The sequence below is a fragment of the Callithrix jacchus genome, chromosome 1 (genome assembly GCF_049354715.1).
Source record: "Callithrix jacchus isolate 240 chromosome 1, calJac240_pri, whole genome shotgun sequence".
Taxonomy (NCBI): domain Eukaryota; kingdom Metazoa; phylum Chordata; class Mammalia; order Primates; family Cebidae; genus Callithrix; species Callithrix jacchus.
In genome coordinates, this window is record NC_133502.1 from 17268247 (window position 1) to 17287095 (window position 18849).

At 35.4% G+C, this 18849-nt stretch overlaps 1 protein-coding gene and 1 long non-coding RNA gene across 5 annotated transcripts in view; one reads left to right on the forward strand and one right to left on the reverse strand.

Annotated features, from left to right (window-relative positions):
• The window catches only part of ITGBL1 (integrin subunit beta like 1), a 277886-nt gene that overhangs the window by 133114 nt on the left and 125923 nt on the right, over window positions 1-18849 (forward strand). For 3 of the 4 annotated variants that reach the window (XM_078375607.1, XM_078375613.1, XM_078375617.1), the window contains one exon: window positions 9278-9424. In XM_078375607.1, coding sequence (XP_078231733.1) covers window positions 9278-9424 — 147 coding nt within the window. Of the gene's footprint in view, window positions 1-9277; window positions 9425-11830; window positions 13789-18849 lie in introns of those variants that run through there. The other variant, XM_054247073.2, reaches the window with a different exon arrangement.
• LOC118147876 (uncharacterized) lies at window positions 842-17564 on the reverse strand. The gene is made up of 3 exons (XR_004734560.3): window positions 17478-17564; window positions 2374-2487; window positions 842-1380 (listed from the first exon to the last, which is right to left on the reverse strand). It is a non-coding gene; the product is annotated as an uncharacterized LOC118147876 (long non-coding RNA).

The following is an 18849-nucleotide window of genomic DNA, read 5'->3' on the forward strand; positions in this document are numbered from 1 at the left end:
CATTTAAATGCAAATATGTGGGTAGGAGACAAAATATGTTGAAACATGGTCGCTATCCCCACCAAGTAAATCAATTTTATTTACTTCTTTCAATCCTGTCGGTTGTTCATCATCCACAAAACATGTTTGTGTTTGTGTGTGTTTATTCACCCATATACCACCATGACTCATACTGCTCACACATGCATACACCCCCTCAGAAACAACACTATTGACACAATTGGAGTGTGACTGAAATGTTCAGGGCATGAAAGGGTATCCTGACATGTACCAACTGTCCTGTTTGTCACACCCAATTTACTTTCTGATTCTAATATAACTGCTTTATTTCTAATGGCTGCTTACTACTCAGGTCTATTTCCCCAAATCCCAAAACCAGAAAAATACACTGCAATGTGACCTTAAACTGTGTCATTCAGCTTCCCCTGCCTAAGAAAATTATAAAAATCTAAGGAGAGTTTGGGCTTACAGTTACATTAGTTTGGAAAATGGAATCTTTTGATAGAACCATATTATGTAGTAAAATTTGTCCCTGTGGATTGCCAACATGTTAAGAAAAGAAACTAAAGGAAATGATTAAGTATATTCCACCGGCATTTTCTTTTTTTTTTATTGAAAATGATTACATGTTTATTAGTGTATTTGTTTCCTGTTTTCAAGAACAACTTGTAGCTTTTTAAAAGTTAGCTTCCTTTTAATCATGACATGTTGGGGTTAGATAAATCTTTAAAAGTCACACCTGCATTTTCTTGAAAGGAAAAATCAATATATGAAATTTAAAAAAATAGCAAGTACTACTTAGATCTAAGTTATTCCTTAAAGCTTTTCCTTATTGCTGGTCTTCATATTACTTTGTAAGCAGTGACTTGTAAACATCACATTCAAATTCATGGGTACTTTTTGAGCCTTTAAAAAGAAAGAAATATCCTCTAAAACAGAGAAGTGTTGTCTGGAAGAGATGCAACTGCACTTGTCCTGAAACAACTGCACCTGTGTCTGGAGTTTGGATAGCACAGCTCAAAAGCACACAGTACTTACAAGTAAACAGGAAAAGGTTTTATTAACATCCTTTCCTATCATGACCTGAGAGCCTCAATAACTCCTGCCTCCCCAGCCATGCCTCAGGGCCGCTAGGTGGCTGGTCTTGCTGCAAACCTTCCTTTTCATATTGGTATTTTGGGCTGCAGTCATTTTTATGGTAGGCAGATGAGACCAATGTGTGTGTGTGTGTGTGTGTGTGTGTGTGTGTTTGTCTGTCTGTGTATCCATACATAGAGGTCTTTAGAGAGCATTCATCTAATTTGAATTCTTCTGATGTTCCATATCAGGGACAAACAGCACCATTCTGTATCTTTCATCTGTGTTTCATTGATCTTCTGCCTACACAGTTTAAAGGAATACTGGTTAGAAGCAATGAAACTAAAACCTGCAGGCTTTACATATACATAAATGTGACGAACTAGCACGGAAGCATTACATTTCAGATCCATGTGGTAAATGTATCTTTTTTTTAGTTATTTCATTTGAAAGATAAAGCAGTTTGAGATACGGCCCAGAAAAGATAGTGGCACATCTAGATCAAGAACACAAGTCTCCTGATTTCTTCTTTTATGACCTTTTCACTAGTTGCCTATTTAAAAAAAAAATCCTGATATAATATTATGGCAGTCTAAAGGGTTTTCATACTAAAGAGATATCATTATCTCTAAACTCTTCTATATAGCAAAACCCAACATTTTCATCTTGACTTTATCTCTACAAAATGATCCTTTCTTTGGCATAACTTTTAAAATTGGAATTGAGAAACTAGTAACTTCACAAGAAAAATGCAATTTTGCTTTATAAATTCCTGTCTTATCTGAAAAGCTCAGTACCTGCCTGAGAATCTGGTAGCAATACCTGAAATTTCTAAGTGATTTTTAAACTCTACCAGTTAGTATCATGATGGATTTTGTAGGAAGTATAGTTTCATTTAAAGTGGAATCTCTAATATTTTTGACAGCACATGACTAGCTTCCTGAAATATGTAGGATATAATTTTTATTACTGAAAACGCAAAAGTTATGTTTATGTTTTAACTTCTGTCAATCTGTAATAAACATTTAAATTAGGCAATACCATTGCCAAACTTCTGTCAATCTGTAATAAACATTTAAATTAGGCAATACCATTGCCAATACTATTTTTCATTATAGTAGGCTTGAATTATAGAAACTTTATTCGTACTTTTACACTTGATTCTTCTATGATATACAGTGGGATGTCTTATTTAGAAAATTCTACTTTCCCCAGACAATAAAACCAGTTCTCCCCACAATCAATGAAACCATCAAACACATTCAGTGCCACTGTTTTGTCATTTAAACTGGTTACCATATATTCACTGACTCTCAGGAACTTCATTCTTTACGGACGGCTTATGTATGTCACTCATATTTAGATACCTCTTCTTTCCTCAGCTTGACCTTGTTCACTTGATATCAGATGCTGGTGGTAAAGCATAGAAGACACATCAGTGGGTGATTTAAGGAGGAACCTTGGTCATCTTGAACTAAACGATATTCTCCCACTTTGATACATTCCTGTTTAGGGCTAAGGTCTTTTATCCCTCAGTCAATCACAGCAATGACACAGTCTCTTAAATTCATCCCAATGTACATGCAGTTGTCTACAGACATGCTATTGAGAAGGTTATTGAGGAATCATCACACACATGGCAACAGTAAGGACACATATATATTCTCTCCAGCTTTGCTTAGAGTTGGCAATGCCTGGAGGTGAAGCACAAATTTAGAGGCATGATTCTGGAGAATGTTCATGATGCTGAATTCAGTGCACAGGAAAAGAGGTGTGGAGCTTACAGGCTCTATTTTCCCCCTTATGTTTGTCGATGAGCATCAGAAATAGCAATGGGATATAAAAATAAAGCTGCAATAATAGAATTATGTTAGGGGAAAAAGGTTTAGAGAATTATAAACTGACTGAGAAAAACAAAATGGCGAGAAAACAGAACATGCATATGGGAGAATAAAGGTAGAAGACTGCCAGAGATTTCTTCCTGCAGGTCTAGAGCATCTGAACTTTTTAAAAAAATTAAGCCTTCCACAGCTAATCTGACCTTTTGATATCTATTGGATCAGATTCTAACTTTAAGAATCTCTTTCTAATAAATTCTGTCTTTAGGATTTTATTCTGCCACAATTTTCTAAAAATGTCAACATGTGAATGAACTTCAGATAGAAAATAATAATTGCTTTTAAGCATGCGTTCCAACTATGCAACGTAAGAACGTTCTCCCCTCAGTCATGGGTCTCTCTCTGTACCTGCCTTTGCCCCAAGGTCTGTCCTGTATTCTCCCTCTCCAGTAAGGGAGATTTCTCCTGTGGGCATGCCACTGCCTGTGAATTCTGGTGGGCCACAGTGGCAGATGACATTCTCTTGGGTAGTTAGGGACTTCCTGGTGTCCACATCTGCTAGATGTATTGTTCTAACCTTTACAGCCATTAAATGTTCAAGAGTAGATAAACTTTTCCCCCCTCTTCAATCTGGTTTTCAATGTTACTGTTGAAGTGTCAACAATCAATGTTATTGTTAGAGTGTCAACAAGTCTCTCACACATGTCAGCATATTCTGTACTTTGCCCAGTTTCCTCACAGCAGATCTAACTGTCTCTGAAATAAAACCACTTGTCTCCAAGAATTTCAAAGCCATTGGCTCCTATACAACAAAAGAATTGATTGTACTTTAAATGTTTAAGATTTATGTGTTAAAACCATTATTTATATATGCATTTCCAATGTAGATTAGTTTGCAATGTTTGTCCTTAACCTTACATGAGGGTTGGAAAGATAGAACCTTTTTTTTTCTTTTGAGATAGAGTCTCCCTCTGTCACCCAGGCTGGAGAGCAGTGGTGCAATCTTGACTCACTGCCACCTCCGCCTCCTGGGTTCAAGCAATTCTCCTGCCTCAGCCTCCCAAGTAGCTAGAACTACAGGCATGTGCCACCATGCCCAGCTAATTTTTGTATTTTTAGTAGAGATGGGGTTTCACCATATTGGCCAGGCTGGTCTTGAACTCCTGACCTCAGGTGATCTGCCTGCGTCGGCCTCCCAAAGTGCTGGGATTACAGGCATGAGCCACTATACCCAGTGGGAAGTTCTTAAACTGGGTGAATAAATGGCAAAAGCCATAGAACCCAACAATCTATGAAATATAATTGTTAATTAGTATAAACTATTATAAAAATTCCCATGTTGTAAGGTCTAAATAATCACATTCATATGTCAGGTCTGTTTGTTAATAATAGCAATTTTCTTTTCCTTTCAACTGAGGTCTAGGGCAGATAATTATGGCAACAATTTGTCAAATAGACTCAAACATAGCAGATGTTCAACAAATGAGCAACTGAATCGAACTGAATTTGGGGTTAGATGAGAGATTTAAATTCAGTGATTCCTAATGTCTCATTCTGCTTTCATCTATGATTTTGCAATTTTTTTAAATTAAGAAAATGGTGAAAAGCTTCTACATATGTGCATTGTCCAGTTTCTTCAAACTCAGAAGATGGACCCACAAACCTCAGGGAATATTAATAAAAGGGTCTAGTCTTCACTGGAGGTCAATTTTCATATTGCATGATATACATTAATATCATATGCTAAAGATAAAATAGCATGGGTTTTCATCCATTAGCATTTCTATGTACTTTTAAAAAGTGCAATTCCACTTTAAAAGTCTTCATGCATTTTTATAGCAATTATAGAAATCTTCATTCTGCATCTGCAGTGATGAGTAGCTTCATGTTTATTAGGAATTAAGAAAAGCTCAATTGACTATGCTTTCTCTACTCACTTATAATGTGGGATCTGATGAATAAAAATAACAGTAGCTCCTTTTTATGTAGCATGTAAAATATGCAATGTACTTCCCAGTAAATGTGGATTGATAATGTATTTGCTTACTTTTTAAAATGAAGAAACTGAAACTCAGAGGTTGTCATTTGACCAGCCTTACTCTGTATGCAGCAGAACCAGGATTTGAACCCATTTATTGATAATGTAGGTTGATTTTTGCTAAACCATACCACTGTTTCTCACAATTCTTTGCAAACTGTATATTCATGTGTCAAAAAAGTTAATATCTTTCCTGTCCTTTTTTTTTGTATACACTAGGCTAATCTTCAAGGATTGTAAACTCCATGTAAGTTATTGGTTTTACTCTAAGGGTCTCCAGGCTAAGCATGTATTATTTGCTAAAGAGTGCATCAAAATGAAGTGTGGAGACTCCATAAGAAAATATTCTGCTTCAGTGAAGAAACCAAAACAGAAATTAAGGAAACAATCTCATCTGCAGTCATGTCAAAAATAATATACTTAGGAATAAAATTAACCAAGGAGGTGAAAGATCACTGCATCAAAATCTATAAAACATTAATGAGAGAAATTGAAGACACAAATAAATGGAAAGGTATCTTATTTTCATGGATTGGAAAAATAAATATTGTCAAAATGTTTATACTACCTCAGGTGATCTACAGATTTATTGTGATCCCTGTCAAAAGTCCCATGGCTAACAGCCAACTGATTTTCAACAAAAGTGCTAAGAATACAGATTCACACTGGAGAAAAAGATAGTATTTTTAAAATTCACATAGAACGACAATATACCCCAAATAACTAAAACAATCTTCAGCAAGAACAAATCTGAGGGCACCATAGCACTTGATTTCAAATTATATTACAAAATATAGTAATTAAAACAGTATGGTATTAACATAAAAACAGACACATAGACCAATGGAACAGAATAGACAGCATAGAAATAAACCTATACATTTACAGCCAATTGACTTTAGACAAAGATGCCAAGAACACACAAAGGGAAAATAACAGTTTTTTCAATAAATGATATTGGGACAACTGGATGTCCACATTGCAGAAGAAAGAAATTAGAGTCTTACAATGTTTATAAAAATCAACTGAAAATGAATTAAAGAGTTACATGTAAAATCTGAAATTTTAAAAGTACTTGCAGAAACATAGGAGAAAAGTTCCATGACATTAGTCTTGGCAATGATTTTTTGGATTTGACACCAGAACACAGATGACAAAAGCAAAAATAAATGAATGGGACTGGATTGGACCAAAAGGTTTTTACAGCAGCAGAGGAAATAACAAAAATGAAAAGGCAATTTATGGAATGATAGAAAATATTTGCAAACCATATATCCAATAAGGGGGTAATATTCAAAATATATGAGTTCTAGTTCATTTTTGCATTACTACAAAGAAATACCTGAGGCTGGGTAATTTATAAAGAAAATGAATTTGTTTGGGACCAGGCACATGGTGGCTGATGCATATAATCCCAGCACTTTTGGAGGCCAAGGTGAACAAATCACTTGACGCCAGGAGTTGTGGACAAGCTTGGCCAATGTGGTAAAACCCCATCTCTACCAAAATTAAAAAAATTGGCTGGGTGTGGTGGCACACACCTGTAGTCCCAGGTACTGGGGAGAGTGAGACATGAGAATCACTTGAACCTGGGAGGTGGAGGTTGCAGTGATCCGAGATTATGCCACTGAACTCCCGTCTGGGAGATAGAGTGAGACTCTATCTTAAAAAAAAAAAAAGTCTATGTTGGCACACGTTTCCATAGTCTGTACAGGAAGCATGTTCCTGGTGAGATCTCAGGAAACTTCTGATCATGGCAGAAGGTGGAGGCAGAGCTGGGGTGTCACATAGCAAGAGAGAAGACAGAACAAAAAAGGGTGGGAGGAGGTGCCACCTCTTTTAAACAACCAGATCTCATATGAACTACCAGAGCAAGAACACTCTCATCACCAAAAGGATGGCATTAAGCTATTCATGAGGGATCTGCCCCCACAGTCCAAACACCTCCCACCAGGCCCCATCTCTAATACTGGGGATTGCATTTCCACATGAGATTTGGAGAGGTCAAACATTGAAACTATATCTAATTCATACACTCAATAGCAAAGTGATAATTACAGATTAAAAATTTAAAAATGGACAAATGACCTGAAGATATTTTTTCAAAGAAAATATGCAAATGACCAGTGGGTATATGAAAAAATGCTTAATATCATGAATCAGGTAAATGTAAATCAAAACCACAATGAGTTATCACCTCACACCTGTTAGGATGACTGTTACCAAGAAGACAAAAGATACATTGATATATATATATATATATATATATCTCCAATGGAATAGTATTCATCCCTTAAAAAGAAGGAAATCGTTTCATTTGCCACAACAGGGACAAACCTGGAGCACATTTTGTTAAGTAAAATAAGCCAGTCATAAACAAAAAACACTGCATAATCTCACTCATATGTGGAATCTGAAAAAGTCAAACTCTTAGAAAGAGTGGAAGGGTGGTTACCCAGGGTTGAGGGGTAGGAGAAATGGGGAGACTTTGATCAAAGCTTACAAACTTTCAAAGTTGTAAGACGAATATGTTCTGGAGATCTAATGTACAGCATGGTTACTATAGTTTATAATATTGTCTACTTGAAATGTATGAAAAGAGTAGATCTTATTCTCACTGCACACAGACACACACACAAAGGTAACTGTGAGATGGTGGATGTGTTTATTATCATGATTGTGGTAATCATTTTACAATGCATATGCATATCAAACCATCATGTTACATACTTCAAGGATCTACATTTTTTTTGTCACTTATACCTCAATAAATCTGGGAGAAAAAAAGAGGGACCTCTTCTGAATTCTAGATTTCATGCTTTTTGTCAGTTTGTGGCCGCCAATTTGACTGTGGTTGTGAGACCTTAGTAACAGAGATCCATTCAATGGTTCATTAAAAACAATCCCACTCTGTATAATATTCCATTCTTTGGATGTACCACAGTTTATTTATCCATAGAGGAATTTCAGATGCATATTACCAACTGAAAAACCCAAAACTGAAATGACTACATGTACTGTATGACTCCAACTGTATAAAATTAAGGAAAAGGCAAAATTATGGAAGACAGTGAAAAGATCAATTTACCAGAGATTGGGGAAAGGTGTGAGAGAAGGACAGATGACTAGGCAGAAAACAGGATTGTTAGGGCAGTGAAAATATCTGTGTGATACTACAGTGGTGAGTTCATGTCACTATACTTTTACTCATACTCATGCAGTGTTCCCTAAGAGTGTACCCTAATGTGAACTGACTTTGGATAATAGTGATGTGTCAATGTAGTCATTATAACAAGTGTACAGCTCTGGTAGGGATTGTTGATAATGAAGAAGTCTATACACGTGAGGGAGAGAGAGGCATATGGAGTATCTCTGCACCTCTCTCAATTTTGCTGTGCACCTAAAACTGCTCTTAAAAAAACCCCTAAGTCTTAAAAGAAAAGAATATGTACTGTCTCACATATTGTTTGATAGAATGCTCTGTAAATGTTAATTAGGTCTACTTGGCTGTTAATGTCAATTTTTCTACATCCATACTGATTTTAATTTCACTTATTGCATTAATTACCGAGAAAGGAGCATTTGTATATAAGAAATAGAGTCTAAAAAGCAAAAAAAAAAAAAAAAAAATCCTGCTTCAAAAATATATTATTTGCCCTTTCCTAAGTCTCCCTTCCATGCAAATGTGAATTAATTGCCAAATCCACCAAATATTCCTTATATTCCTTTTTTTTTTTTTTGAAGATGGAATCTTGCTCTGTTGCTTAGGCTGGAGTGCAATGGTGTGACCTTGCCTCATTGCGACCTCCACCTCCTGGGTTCAAGAAATTCTTCTGCGTCAGCCTCCTGAGTAGCTGGCATTACAGGTGCACGCCACCCTGGCTAATTTTTGTATTTTTGGTAGAGACAGAGTTTTACTATGATGGTTAGGCTGGTCTCGAACTCCTGATCTCATGATCCACCCGCCTTGGCCTGTCAGAGTGCTGAGATTACAGGTGTGAGCCACTGCACGCAGCCCAGATACTCCTTTTAGTCCCCAGCAGACCAATACAATCACATGCACCTGGATTTTGACAGATTCAAGTTTACAGCCTTACTAAACTGTTTATCTTATCTGTAGTGGTTGCTTTTCTTGCCCCTCAAGATCAATTCATGTAAATCAGTTATTTAAGAATTAGAGAAAAATGTGCCTTTGCCTTAATGTGTTATATTGTGTTCATCAAGATCCTGACTCATTTGTGACATTTGCTGTTAGAATGAAAACCAATTCCGACTTCATTAACTTTATATACTTTTTTTATTTTTTGCTATTGTCACTGTGAAGGTCACGGGCAGTGTAATTGCGGAAGATGTGACTGCAAAGCAGGCTGGCATGGGAAGAAGTGTGAGCACCCACAGTCCTGCATGCTGTCAGCTGAGGAGAGCATCAGGAGGTGCCAGGGAAGCTCTGATCTGCCTTGCTCTGGGAGGGGTAAGTGAGGTCTCTAGGGCTTGCCAAAGCCTGTCCATCATGATTCAAATGAATTTAGTGCATACACATCTTAATTTTAAAAACAGCTGAGATCCCCAAATGAGGGACTATTAGTCTTTTTAGAACTAATAATAAATCCAATTTTTATGAATGGAAGTACAAAGAGAAGTATATTTCTCTTTCTCTCTATATATATCTTTCACACACAGACACTCTCACTCACTGTCAGTCTACTTGAGCCTTGAGGTATGTTCAATTTCAGTTTAGTTCAGTTCAGTGTTACATTAAAAAAAGAAACACAGTTTAGATGTTTGCTTTCAGCTTTCCGAATGAGACCACCTAATTGTCCACTGACATTTATGAAACCCAGTAACATTATTTTCAGGACAGTGTTGGCTTTTGGAAATTCACTGTATAAACAAATAGTTACGAATAAGCTTTTGTCATTTTGGAAGGAAGGCATGTAGCCTCAGGTGTGTTCTTGGTATCAGATTAGAACAAATTAGAGGAGAAGGACAAATTCATTTAGAAGAACATGGGTTCCATTCCTCTTGATTTATCAAAATAAGAAATACAATTTCACTTCTCACATGAGAATAGCAAAGTTAATATGAAATATGCTTTTGAAGAACTGGCGATTGACATTATTACCAATTTTGTTCCAAAAAGAGGAAATAGACTTTCTTCACTTGAACGTTGGATCCGAAATTTAATTTTATGTTGCATTTTTCTTGATTAAAAATGTACTTTTTAATAGGGATGTCATTCACGTATCATAAAATTCACATACCACTCAGTATTTTTAACATATTAACATAATTATGCAGCCATTACCACTGTCCAATTACAAAAAATGTTTATCACCCTAAAATACTGTTACCTTATGGCAGGCACTCCACATTCTCTTGTCCCAGAACTCCTAGAAACCACCAATTGACTCTCTGTCTCTGTGGACTTGTCTATTCTGAATATTAAATATAAATGGAATCATAAAATATGTGATCTTCTTGCATGTGGCTGTTCTCCACTTAGCATCAGTGTTTGCAAGTTTTATCAAAGTTGTAGCATATATCAGTCTCATTCCTTTTTATGGCTAAATTATATCCTGTTGTATGGATACACCACAGTTATTTAACCCTCCGTCAGTTAATGGACATTCGGAGATGGGGTTTCAACTTTTTGGGCATTATGAATAATGCTGCTATAAACATTCACGTGCAAGTTTTTGGGTGGACATGTGTTTTAATTTCTTTGGGGTCTAGATCTGTGAGTGGAATTGCTGGATCATAGAGTGACTCTATGTTTTACCTTTTGAGGTAGTGCAAGACTGTCTTCAAAATGGCGATACCATTTGACATTCCACCAACAGTGTGTGGAGGTCACAGTTTCTCTACATCTACATCCTCACCATTTCTTGGTATTGTCTGTCTTTTTGATTCTTTAGAGTATTCTGGAGAAAGAAAACTCTGTGAAGTCTCCCACATCATTTGTAGCATAGGTATTTTCTCATATCCAGTATTTTCCCCCAATTGTAAGTAGAAAAGTTGAGAAGTAGGATGTGGGTAGGATATTTTTATTTATTTCAGAAGTATTTTTGACTAGCCCTATGTTTCACCAGCAATCTCAGACAAGAAACATTGTTCTATCTGCATTCATAATATTCTCATTAGAATGCTGCATAAGCCATCATGCTTTTAATGTAACAGATTAAAATTTCTATCCCTCAGACTACTGTTTTTACCAACACTTGTAATCTATGGCAAAACATAACTTTACATTATTATTTTACATTTATAAAAAGCTTTATCTATTGGGCCCAGCCATGTAAAAAAAAAAAAAAAAAAAAAAAGGAAGGCTAATTAGTGTCTTTAAAAAAATCTGTGTGTCTTTTCAAAAATGTATTATAATCCTGGGGACTTTTCCATTTCAAATGGAAATCTATGGGAGGGAAAGAAAATGAATTTATTTCACAAATAGATTTTTGATCTTGAGGATACTTTTTCAGTTACCTTTATGTTAGAGAAGTTTAGGTACAGTGATTTTTACTGTTATCTTAAAGTGGTAAACAAAGCAAAGGGAGGTCTGATATCTTTAAAACATTATTTAAGTTAAAGGGCTCACATTCAGTAAAATTATTTAAACTCCAAATTGTTACGTCACTGGTAGGAGTACATAGAACAGAAACAATAGGGATATGTATTTATATTTTAAAACAAAAAAAGGAACAAAATGTATACTTTTTAACAAATGCTTTTATATTTTGAAGCTAAAAATGTCAAATCATATAATGGAAAAATAAGAAAAGCATACAAAATATCTCTCAAACAGAGAAAATCACTCTTAGTATATACTTGCATGAATAGTTTTTCATTTGTCTCTACTTTTTTTTTTTTTTTTTTGAGACAGAGTCTGCCCCCTGTCACCAGGCTGGAGTGCAGTGGCAAGATCTCGGCTTACTGAAACCTCTGACTCCCTGGTTCAAACGATTCTCCTGCCTCAGCCTCCTGAGTAGCTGGGATTACAGGCATGTGCCACCACGCCCAGCTAATTTTTGTATTTTTAGTAGAGACAGGGTTTCACCATGTTGGCCAGGATGGTCTAGATCTCCTGATCTCTTGATCCACCCACCTCAGCCCCCAAAAGTGCTGGGATTACAGATGTGAGCCACTGTGCCCGGCCTAAAATTTTTTAATATGTAGAACAAGTGAAAGAAAATTATTGTGGACTTAATATATTGATCTTTAACAATCTCCAGTAGTTTGTTCCTCAAACATGCGTATTTCCTGTCCTTCTCGAGATTTACTGACTTATTTAGCTACCATTTTTTTAAGCAATGGAGTATATTTAAAGTTAATTTTGTTAAAAAGTTATTGAAAACTGTACAGAATTATGATTTTTAAATTATTTTTAATTCATTTCAGTCTCTAGAAGTACTTTAAAACTAAATAAGCTTCATACATTTCCTTATATGAGCGAAGTGATTTCACAGGGAATCATGACAATGTGTAAGATTTTTGAAAATGAAATCCAAGAATTTATGAGTTAGTTCAATGCTTTTGGTCAAGGTCAGGGACTCCTTTCTTTCTCTTAGTGCTACATTTGCAAATTCATTGGCACTGATTGTTTTGAAGCAAATGACCAGTATGAAAACTTTTAGAGTTCATTTTGCAATTTATGAATGAAAACCGCAGCTGTGGTTACATGAGTTAGGACAGCAATTACAAGACCCATCAGTTTCTCAAGCCTGAGAGCCTCATCAGCTCACCAGCTGGGAAAAACTGAAGTTCGTCAGGGACCAGGTGAAGATGAAGGCATTTTTTTTTTAACCAGAAATTAAGTTAGATTGTTTCTGCTAGTGGTGACTAAGTGTGATCATTATGTCTTGAAGGTAGAATAACTTAGTTGGCATCTTAAATTCTGTATCCTACGATTCCTTGGTTTCTATACCATATTGCCTGTAGATATATTTTCATGTAACTAGATGTATCTCATATAGCCAATATAGATTTAAAGACATTCATCCTAATTTTGGTTCCTGGGAGTAAGGGTGGGAAAGCACTTTCTCTAGTCACCTAGTGATCTGCTCAAAACTTATAATGGATTATGATAGACTAAACATTAGTTTTACACTCTTCCTGACTTAAAAATACATTATTATTATTATTAATGTTCTCTTGAGCATGAGATTGACTTTGGTTAAAGAAAAGGTGGTAAAATTCATTTGTGTCACATCTGAGCAGAAGCTGTAAGAGGCAGTGACAAATCTGCCATTCTCTTTCAGGCATGAGGATTTGCAGTGCTGGAGATGGTCTCTGACCCATTAGACTAGGTCTCTAAATGAGGACGAGAAGCAAAAACTATGATTCACCAAGGTTCTATAATATGAGTGAGAAAGAAATTCCTGTTGTTTTAAACAAGTGAGATTTTGGAAGGAGGTGTTGTTGCAGGAGAACACCTGACTGAAACTCAATTCCCCATACAAAATTTAGGGAATATGGTTAAACCAAGATAAACGAATACAACAAAAATCACACTTATACCTAATGAGATAAGCATATAAATAGTTGAGGTTTATGACTATATGTTTATGCAGTCAGTATCAATGTCTAAACCAAAATGAACATGCACATATTTTACAAAATGATGTACTTATGTTATTCTGTCAACAGCATTTATGTGCACTTATTGAACAGGTAAAATGCTAAGAACATTGAATACATTTTTTAAATTTCCTAAAAATACAACGAAGTAGGAAGATGTATAATTATTATTCTTTTTGCAGAAAAAATAATTGGATATTTGAACAGTTTGCCATTTTACATAATTCCAGTGGTACAAGTTTAATAAAGAAGATTAATAATGTTCACTGACTCCAGGGTTATTGTTTTGGATAACTTACAAGTTCTTGTTGCATGGCAATTTATTGAACAATATATATTTAACATATTTCCTGTTACAAATATAATTCTTCAGAATCATTGACATGGCTGCATAGTATTCCATTATATGGTTGTAGCAAAATAATTCAATCAATCCTTTTTTATTAGATATATGTCCTCTTATTTTATTCAAGTTCTAAATGCCATGATTTATATTCTCATAGCAGAATATGTAGATCTAAATAAAAAAATTGGTGAAATATTTTGAAGGGAAAAAAGTCAAAACAATTTATAATCTCTAAAATAAATTATACAGCTATACTCTTCTGCCCGGGGCATAAGAAAAGTCCTCTTCACCCACCACCAGTGACAATTTAAATAATCTGTTAGCTCTTCTCAATGTATTTTGCTGTCGGTGTTAACAAACTTTTGCCATTTATCAAACTTCTTTCATTGACTTCTAGAATCATCAAACAAATGATTTATCTGCAGGCATTATTATCCAGAGGCTTGTGTTTTAGCATTTGCCTTCTTTGATCATCATTTGTCCTTGCGTGTAAGTCATCTTTCTGTTTGCACACTCCCATGTGCAGTATCCTTGTCTGTCCTGTTTGCCCTTTGGTTTTCTTTTATTAGACTTGTTCTAAGAGATATTGCATAGGTTTTAGTTCCTTAAACACGTAACCATACACCCCCATAAGGGAAGGTGTGAAATGGAGAAAGAATGGTAGATGGAGGCTCATCATTTAATATTGTAACTTCTAGAAAATAGAAACCATGTCCTCGTTTTTATCAATTAGCATACTTTAATTAATGAATTAATCAAATTGTTTCAATTCCCTTACCTAGGAACGTATTTCAAAGAATAATAGCATGCCAAATTCTCACCATCTGGATATTTTTCAATGAAGTCACAATTTATCTTTCCCTTTTGTTGACAAAGCCCATCTTTAATTTCCAGTTTTATATTTCAGAGAACTTTTCATGATGAATGTTTTCTTTCTTTCTTTCTTTTTTTTTTTTTTTGGCCTGTGTGTATTTTACTCTAATTTTGGACAACTGAATCATTACCTTTTTTATTCCTATTTACAGAGAGGTTATTTATTTGGAACAAAGAGAAAGCTTAAAAAAATTGGAAGTCCTCCAAACATTTTGAATTAAGCGTCATACTATATATAGTGATTCTGATTATATTTTAAAATCCTTCGTGGCCTAATTATCTTATTTTAGGTTAACTGTTGCAGGAAGTGTGCTAGTGTTCAGGTGACAAGGGAACCCCTATGTGTTCTTCTAGTAGTACTTGGAGAAAGCAAGTGGGATTCAGATTACTCTATCGTGAGCTTTCTGAGAGATTGATTGACTATTTCTGCCAGCGTTAGAGGACCCTGTAGTACTCACGCACTGAGGTATGCCATTTGAAACCTAGTTTTTATAAACCGTAGCCAAAGTTGATAAATAAATTACCCTATAAAATGAACTTATGTACTATTTCTTATCCAAGAGAAATAGTCCTGCTTTTAGTGTGCATCAAATGAGGAGAAATATAAATGAATTGGTGAATCATATCAGAAGCAAAGGCCTGGACTTTCTCATGTTATGGACATAAATGACGAGAATAAGCCTGTGTACCACCAGGGAGGCTTCCATGCATCTTTGAAAATGCTTTGACCTGGCAACACCTGCTGTTGTGGCTTGTATATGCTTATTACCATGCAATAGCCCATAATTGTAAATAGATATAGAGATAGAAGAGCCTGTTTATCATTTGCTTTCTTTGTACTCATTATGGTATCTTAAACTGTACATGTATCGTACATTTCACAACACCTCAGGAATGTAATTGTTATTTGTTATGATGTTATTAAGGATAGTACTGATAAGAGAAGATTGGGAAACAGGGAGAATTAAATAGGGCAACTCTGGCATCCTTTATCTATCTTCATGATGCACTTGGATTTCTCTTCGTTGGGACATCGTGTATTCTCATAAATATAGCCAAAGGTGCAGGTGCTCAGAATAGTGGTCTACTTGAAGGTCCTAGTTAAATCCAGTATTAAATCTTTCTGTCATATGATGAAGCAGCATTTATTAAGCTAATGACATAATCTGCATATATGAAAGGAGATTCTTAAAGGGAATGGAAAAGAGCCTTGCTAAAAAGAAGAGAGGATCTCATGTAAGTTGATTTTTCAGGGACTCCCCTTTGCAGTGGATATTTATGTTCCTTATTTCTCCTCTTGTGTTTGATCTTGCCTTCCATCTTGCTATGTTTATATTCAACAGATCAGAGAATAAAGAAGACTCCAGAAGCTGAATTTATTAGTTTTGTTTATTTTTAAGAGAAGGTAGAAAATAATTCATGGAAAATGATAAACATAGTATTTATTAATTAACTGGAGTTTTTCTAACCAATAGTTCAGAAAACTGTATTACTACCAATTAAGAGAGAGTATTTTTTTTTCCTGTTCTAAATAAACAATCTTTATCTATGGCAACAGAACATTTTGTATCAAAGATAGGAATCGATCCAAATAAATAGACAACTTTCATTATGTTTTGCATGATTTTCATGTTGTAAATTGAAAACCAGTGAAATTCTTTGGCTACGATAACTTCCTAGTAAAGGCTGCAACCAATATTGTCAAAATCTATTTGAAATGAAAATAGAAAATTGGAGTTGGATTTAATTCCAATTTCTTTAAGTAAGCTCAAAATTGAAATGTGTGACAGCTCTGACAATTTTGCTACTGTGATTATATATTTATTTCTATTAAAACACTGAAATTACAGTGCAGATTGTAGTATACAACTTTAGCAGTTACTTACCTGATTTTATTCAATATAAACAGGAAAACCAGATACTTTTATGGGAAACAATTGCTCTGGTTATCAGCTATAATCTTCCTAGAATTATTGCCTCAACAGATGTTCTTTCTGATAAAAAATCAATGAGGCAGAATGCTATCCCATTGTGTAGCCTGCAGAGTCACATAGCGGATCAGAACCTGTGATGCCCCTCTTAGGATGCACAGAACTTAATCGGGCTGGTCATTGTGCCATAGTTGCAAAATGAATGCAGATACTCTATAGTCACAGCATAGACAACATATACATTATGTTTTCATAAATGATGTTGTTTATCATGGTTAATCAATCTAATATTTATTGATTTTACCTCCATGTATCTCTGGGCTAAGCTAGTGGTCAGAAAACTAGGGCTAGACTTGCCTTCTGTTTTTGCAAATAAAGGTTTATTAGATCATAGCCATGCTCATTTGTTTACATATGGTTACTTTCTTGCCATAATGGCAAAGTTGGATAGTTGCTACAGAGAGCACATGGCCCACAAAGCCTGAAATATTTATCGTCTAACCCCTTACAGAAAAAACCTGCAACCCCTAACTAAGCATTTGTGTTAACTGTGACAAATATGTTGGGAGAAGGGATAGAGTGTCTTGAGAATCAGAGGAAGATGACATTTGCTCAATTTGGGTGCAAACATGGCTTTATGAAATAAGTAATCCTAGTGAGTGTCTGCAGAGATGAGTAGTGTAGCCAGATTTTATATATATATAATATTTTTTTAAAAGGACATTCCAGGTAGGAGGAACAGCAGGGGCAGAAACTGAGTTAAGATGGGAATAACATGTGTAAAGAACAGGAAGTATACTCACTTGTGATGATTTAGAGAAAATAAGAAAATGGTGGGAGACATCCTGGGGGGGCAATATGTCTCTCTTCCCCCTACCCAACCTCTCCTTGTGTGATTGATGAGTTTCAGACAGAAAAAGCCACTTTGCAGAACTCTCTATGTCATAATTGTTTTATGAGGTTAGCAAAATGATGTCATAGAAATGCCAAGTTAAGGTTGCTTCATTCCCATCCATTGGGTCATTGCTAAAATGCCAAGATTTATGTAACTGAATTTACTGAAATTCAAATTTTTCCATGAATAAGACAGATACTTTAGCATCCTTCCATGTGCCCTTCTGCACCTCATATCATGTTTACTTATCTACTGACAGAAGATGAGAAAATAAGCACACATCCAAAACTGTTTTATTCAAAGTCATTCCTATTGGCAAAGTATTAAAATGACAACTGTCAACAGTCAGATTTGTATTTTGAGAATGAGATAACTATTATCTAGATATTGGGTATGTGTATAGATGACTACATGTTTAAAATGGCAAAGGAACACATTGCCCAAGTTAGGATAGAGGTGAGTAGACCCTGAGTTAGTCTGGGTTCAGTCACTAGCCAGCTGTATGACCCAACAAGTCACATGCTGGACTGGCAGCAAAACCCTTCTCAGTGACCTTGAACTTAGCTCCATAAGCTTGCATTGCCTCCATTTCACCTTTCTTTGCAGTAAGTGAACTTGACACTGTGTTCTGACTCATCGGGACTCCTAGATTTTGTACCTAATCTCATGGACACCATGCCTATCATTTCTGACTCACTTTCATAGCAGACTTTGTGTCTGGTTTTGCATAGCAGACTAGACAAAGATCCGACTACATCTCATAAGAACCATGTGACTACCGTACCATTCTCTCAGACTCTGCTTTTCACCCACCATCTGTTTGGGATTCAAACTAATACATTCCTCAGTTATGGCATTCTTTCATTTGGAATATAACAATTAAGATGGATGAGATTTTGGTTCTCCATAAATATTTATTTTCATGTGTTGCCTACTACTTGGATAAAGGCAAAAAGGATTCTTTGGCTTCCTATTTAATTGTTTAAATAATTTTGGGTTCTTTGATGCTCAAAATATTCATGCCATGTGGATGCGGGTAAATAATACCAAATGGCCTGGGATGGTACAGTTGTGATGGTACAGTTGCAAAATGAATGCAGCGTTAACCTGCTTAAGGTTTGGATGGTCTCTAGGATGAAACAGAAAATATTTTCAGGTCATTTATAAAGTCCTTTATAAGGATGTTAACTCCTTTGCCAAGATTTCTTCCCAGAGCCCTTTATGGTATAATACTCAACTAAAGGAAGTTAAAAGGAATGTGAAAAAAAAATAAGAAAATA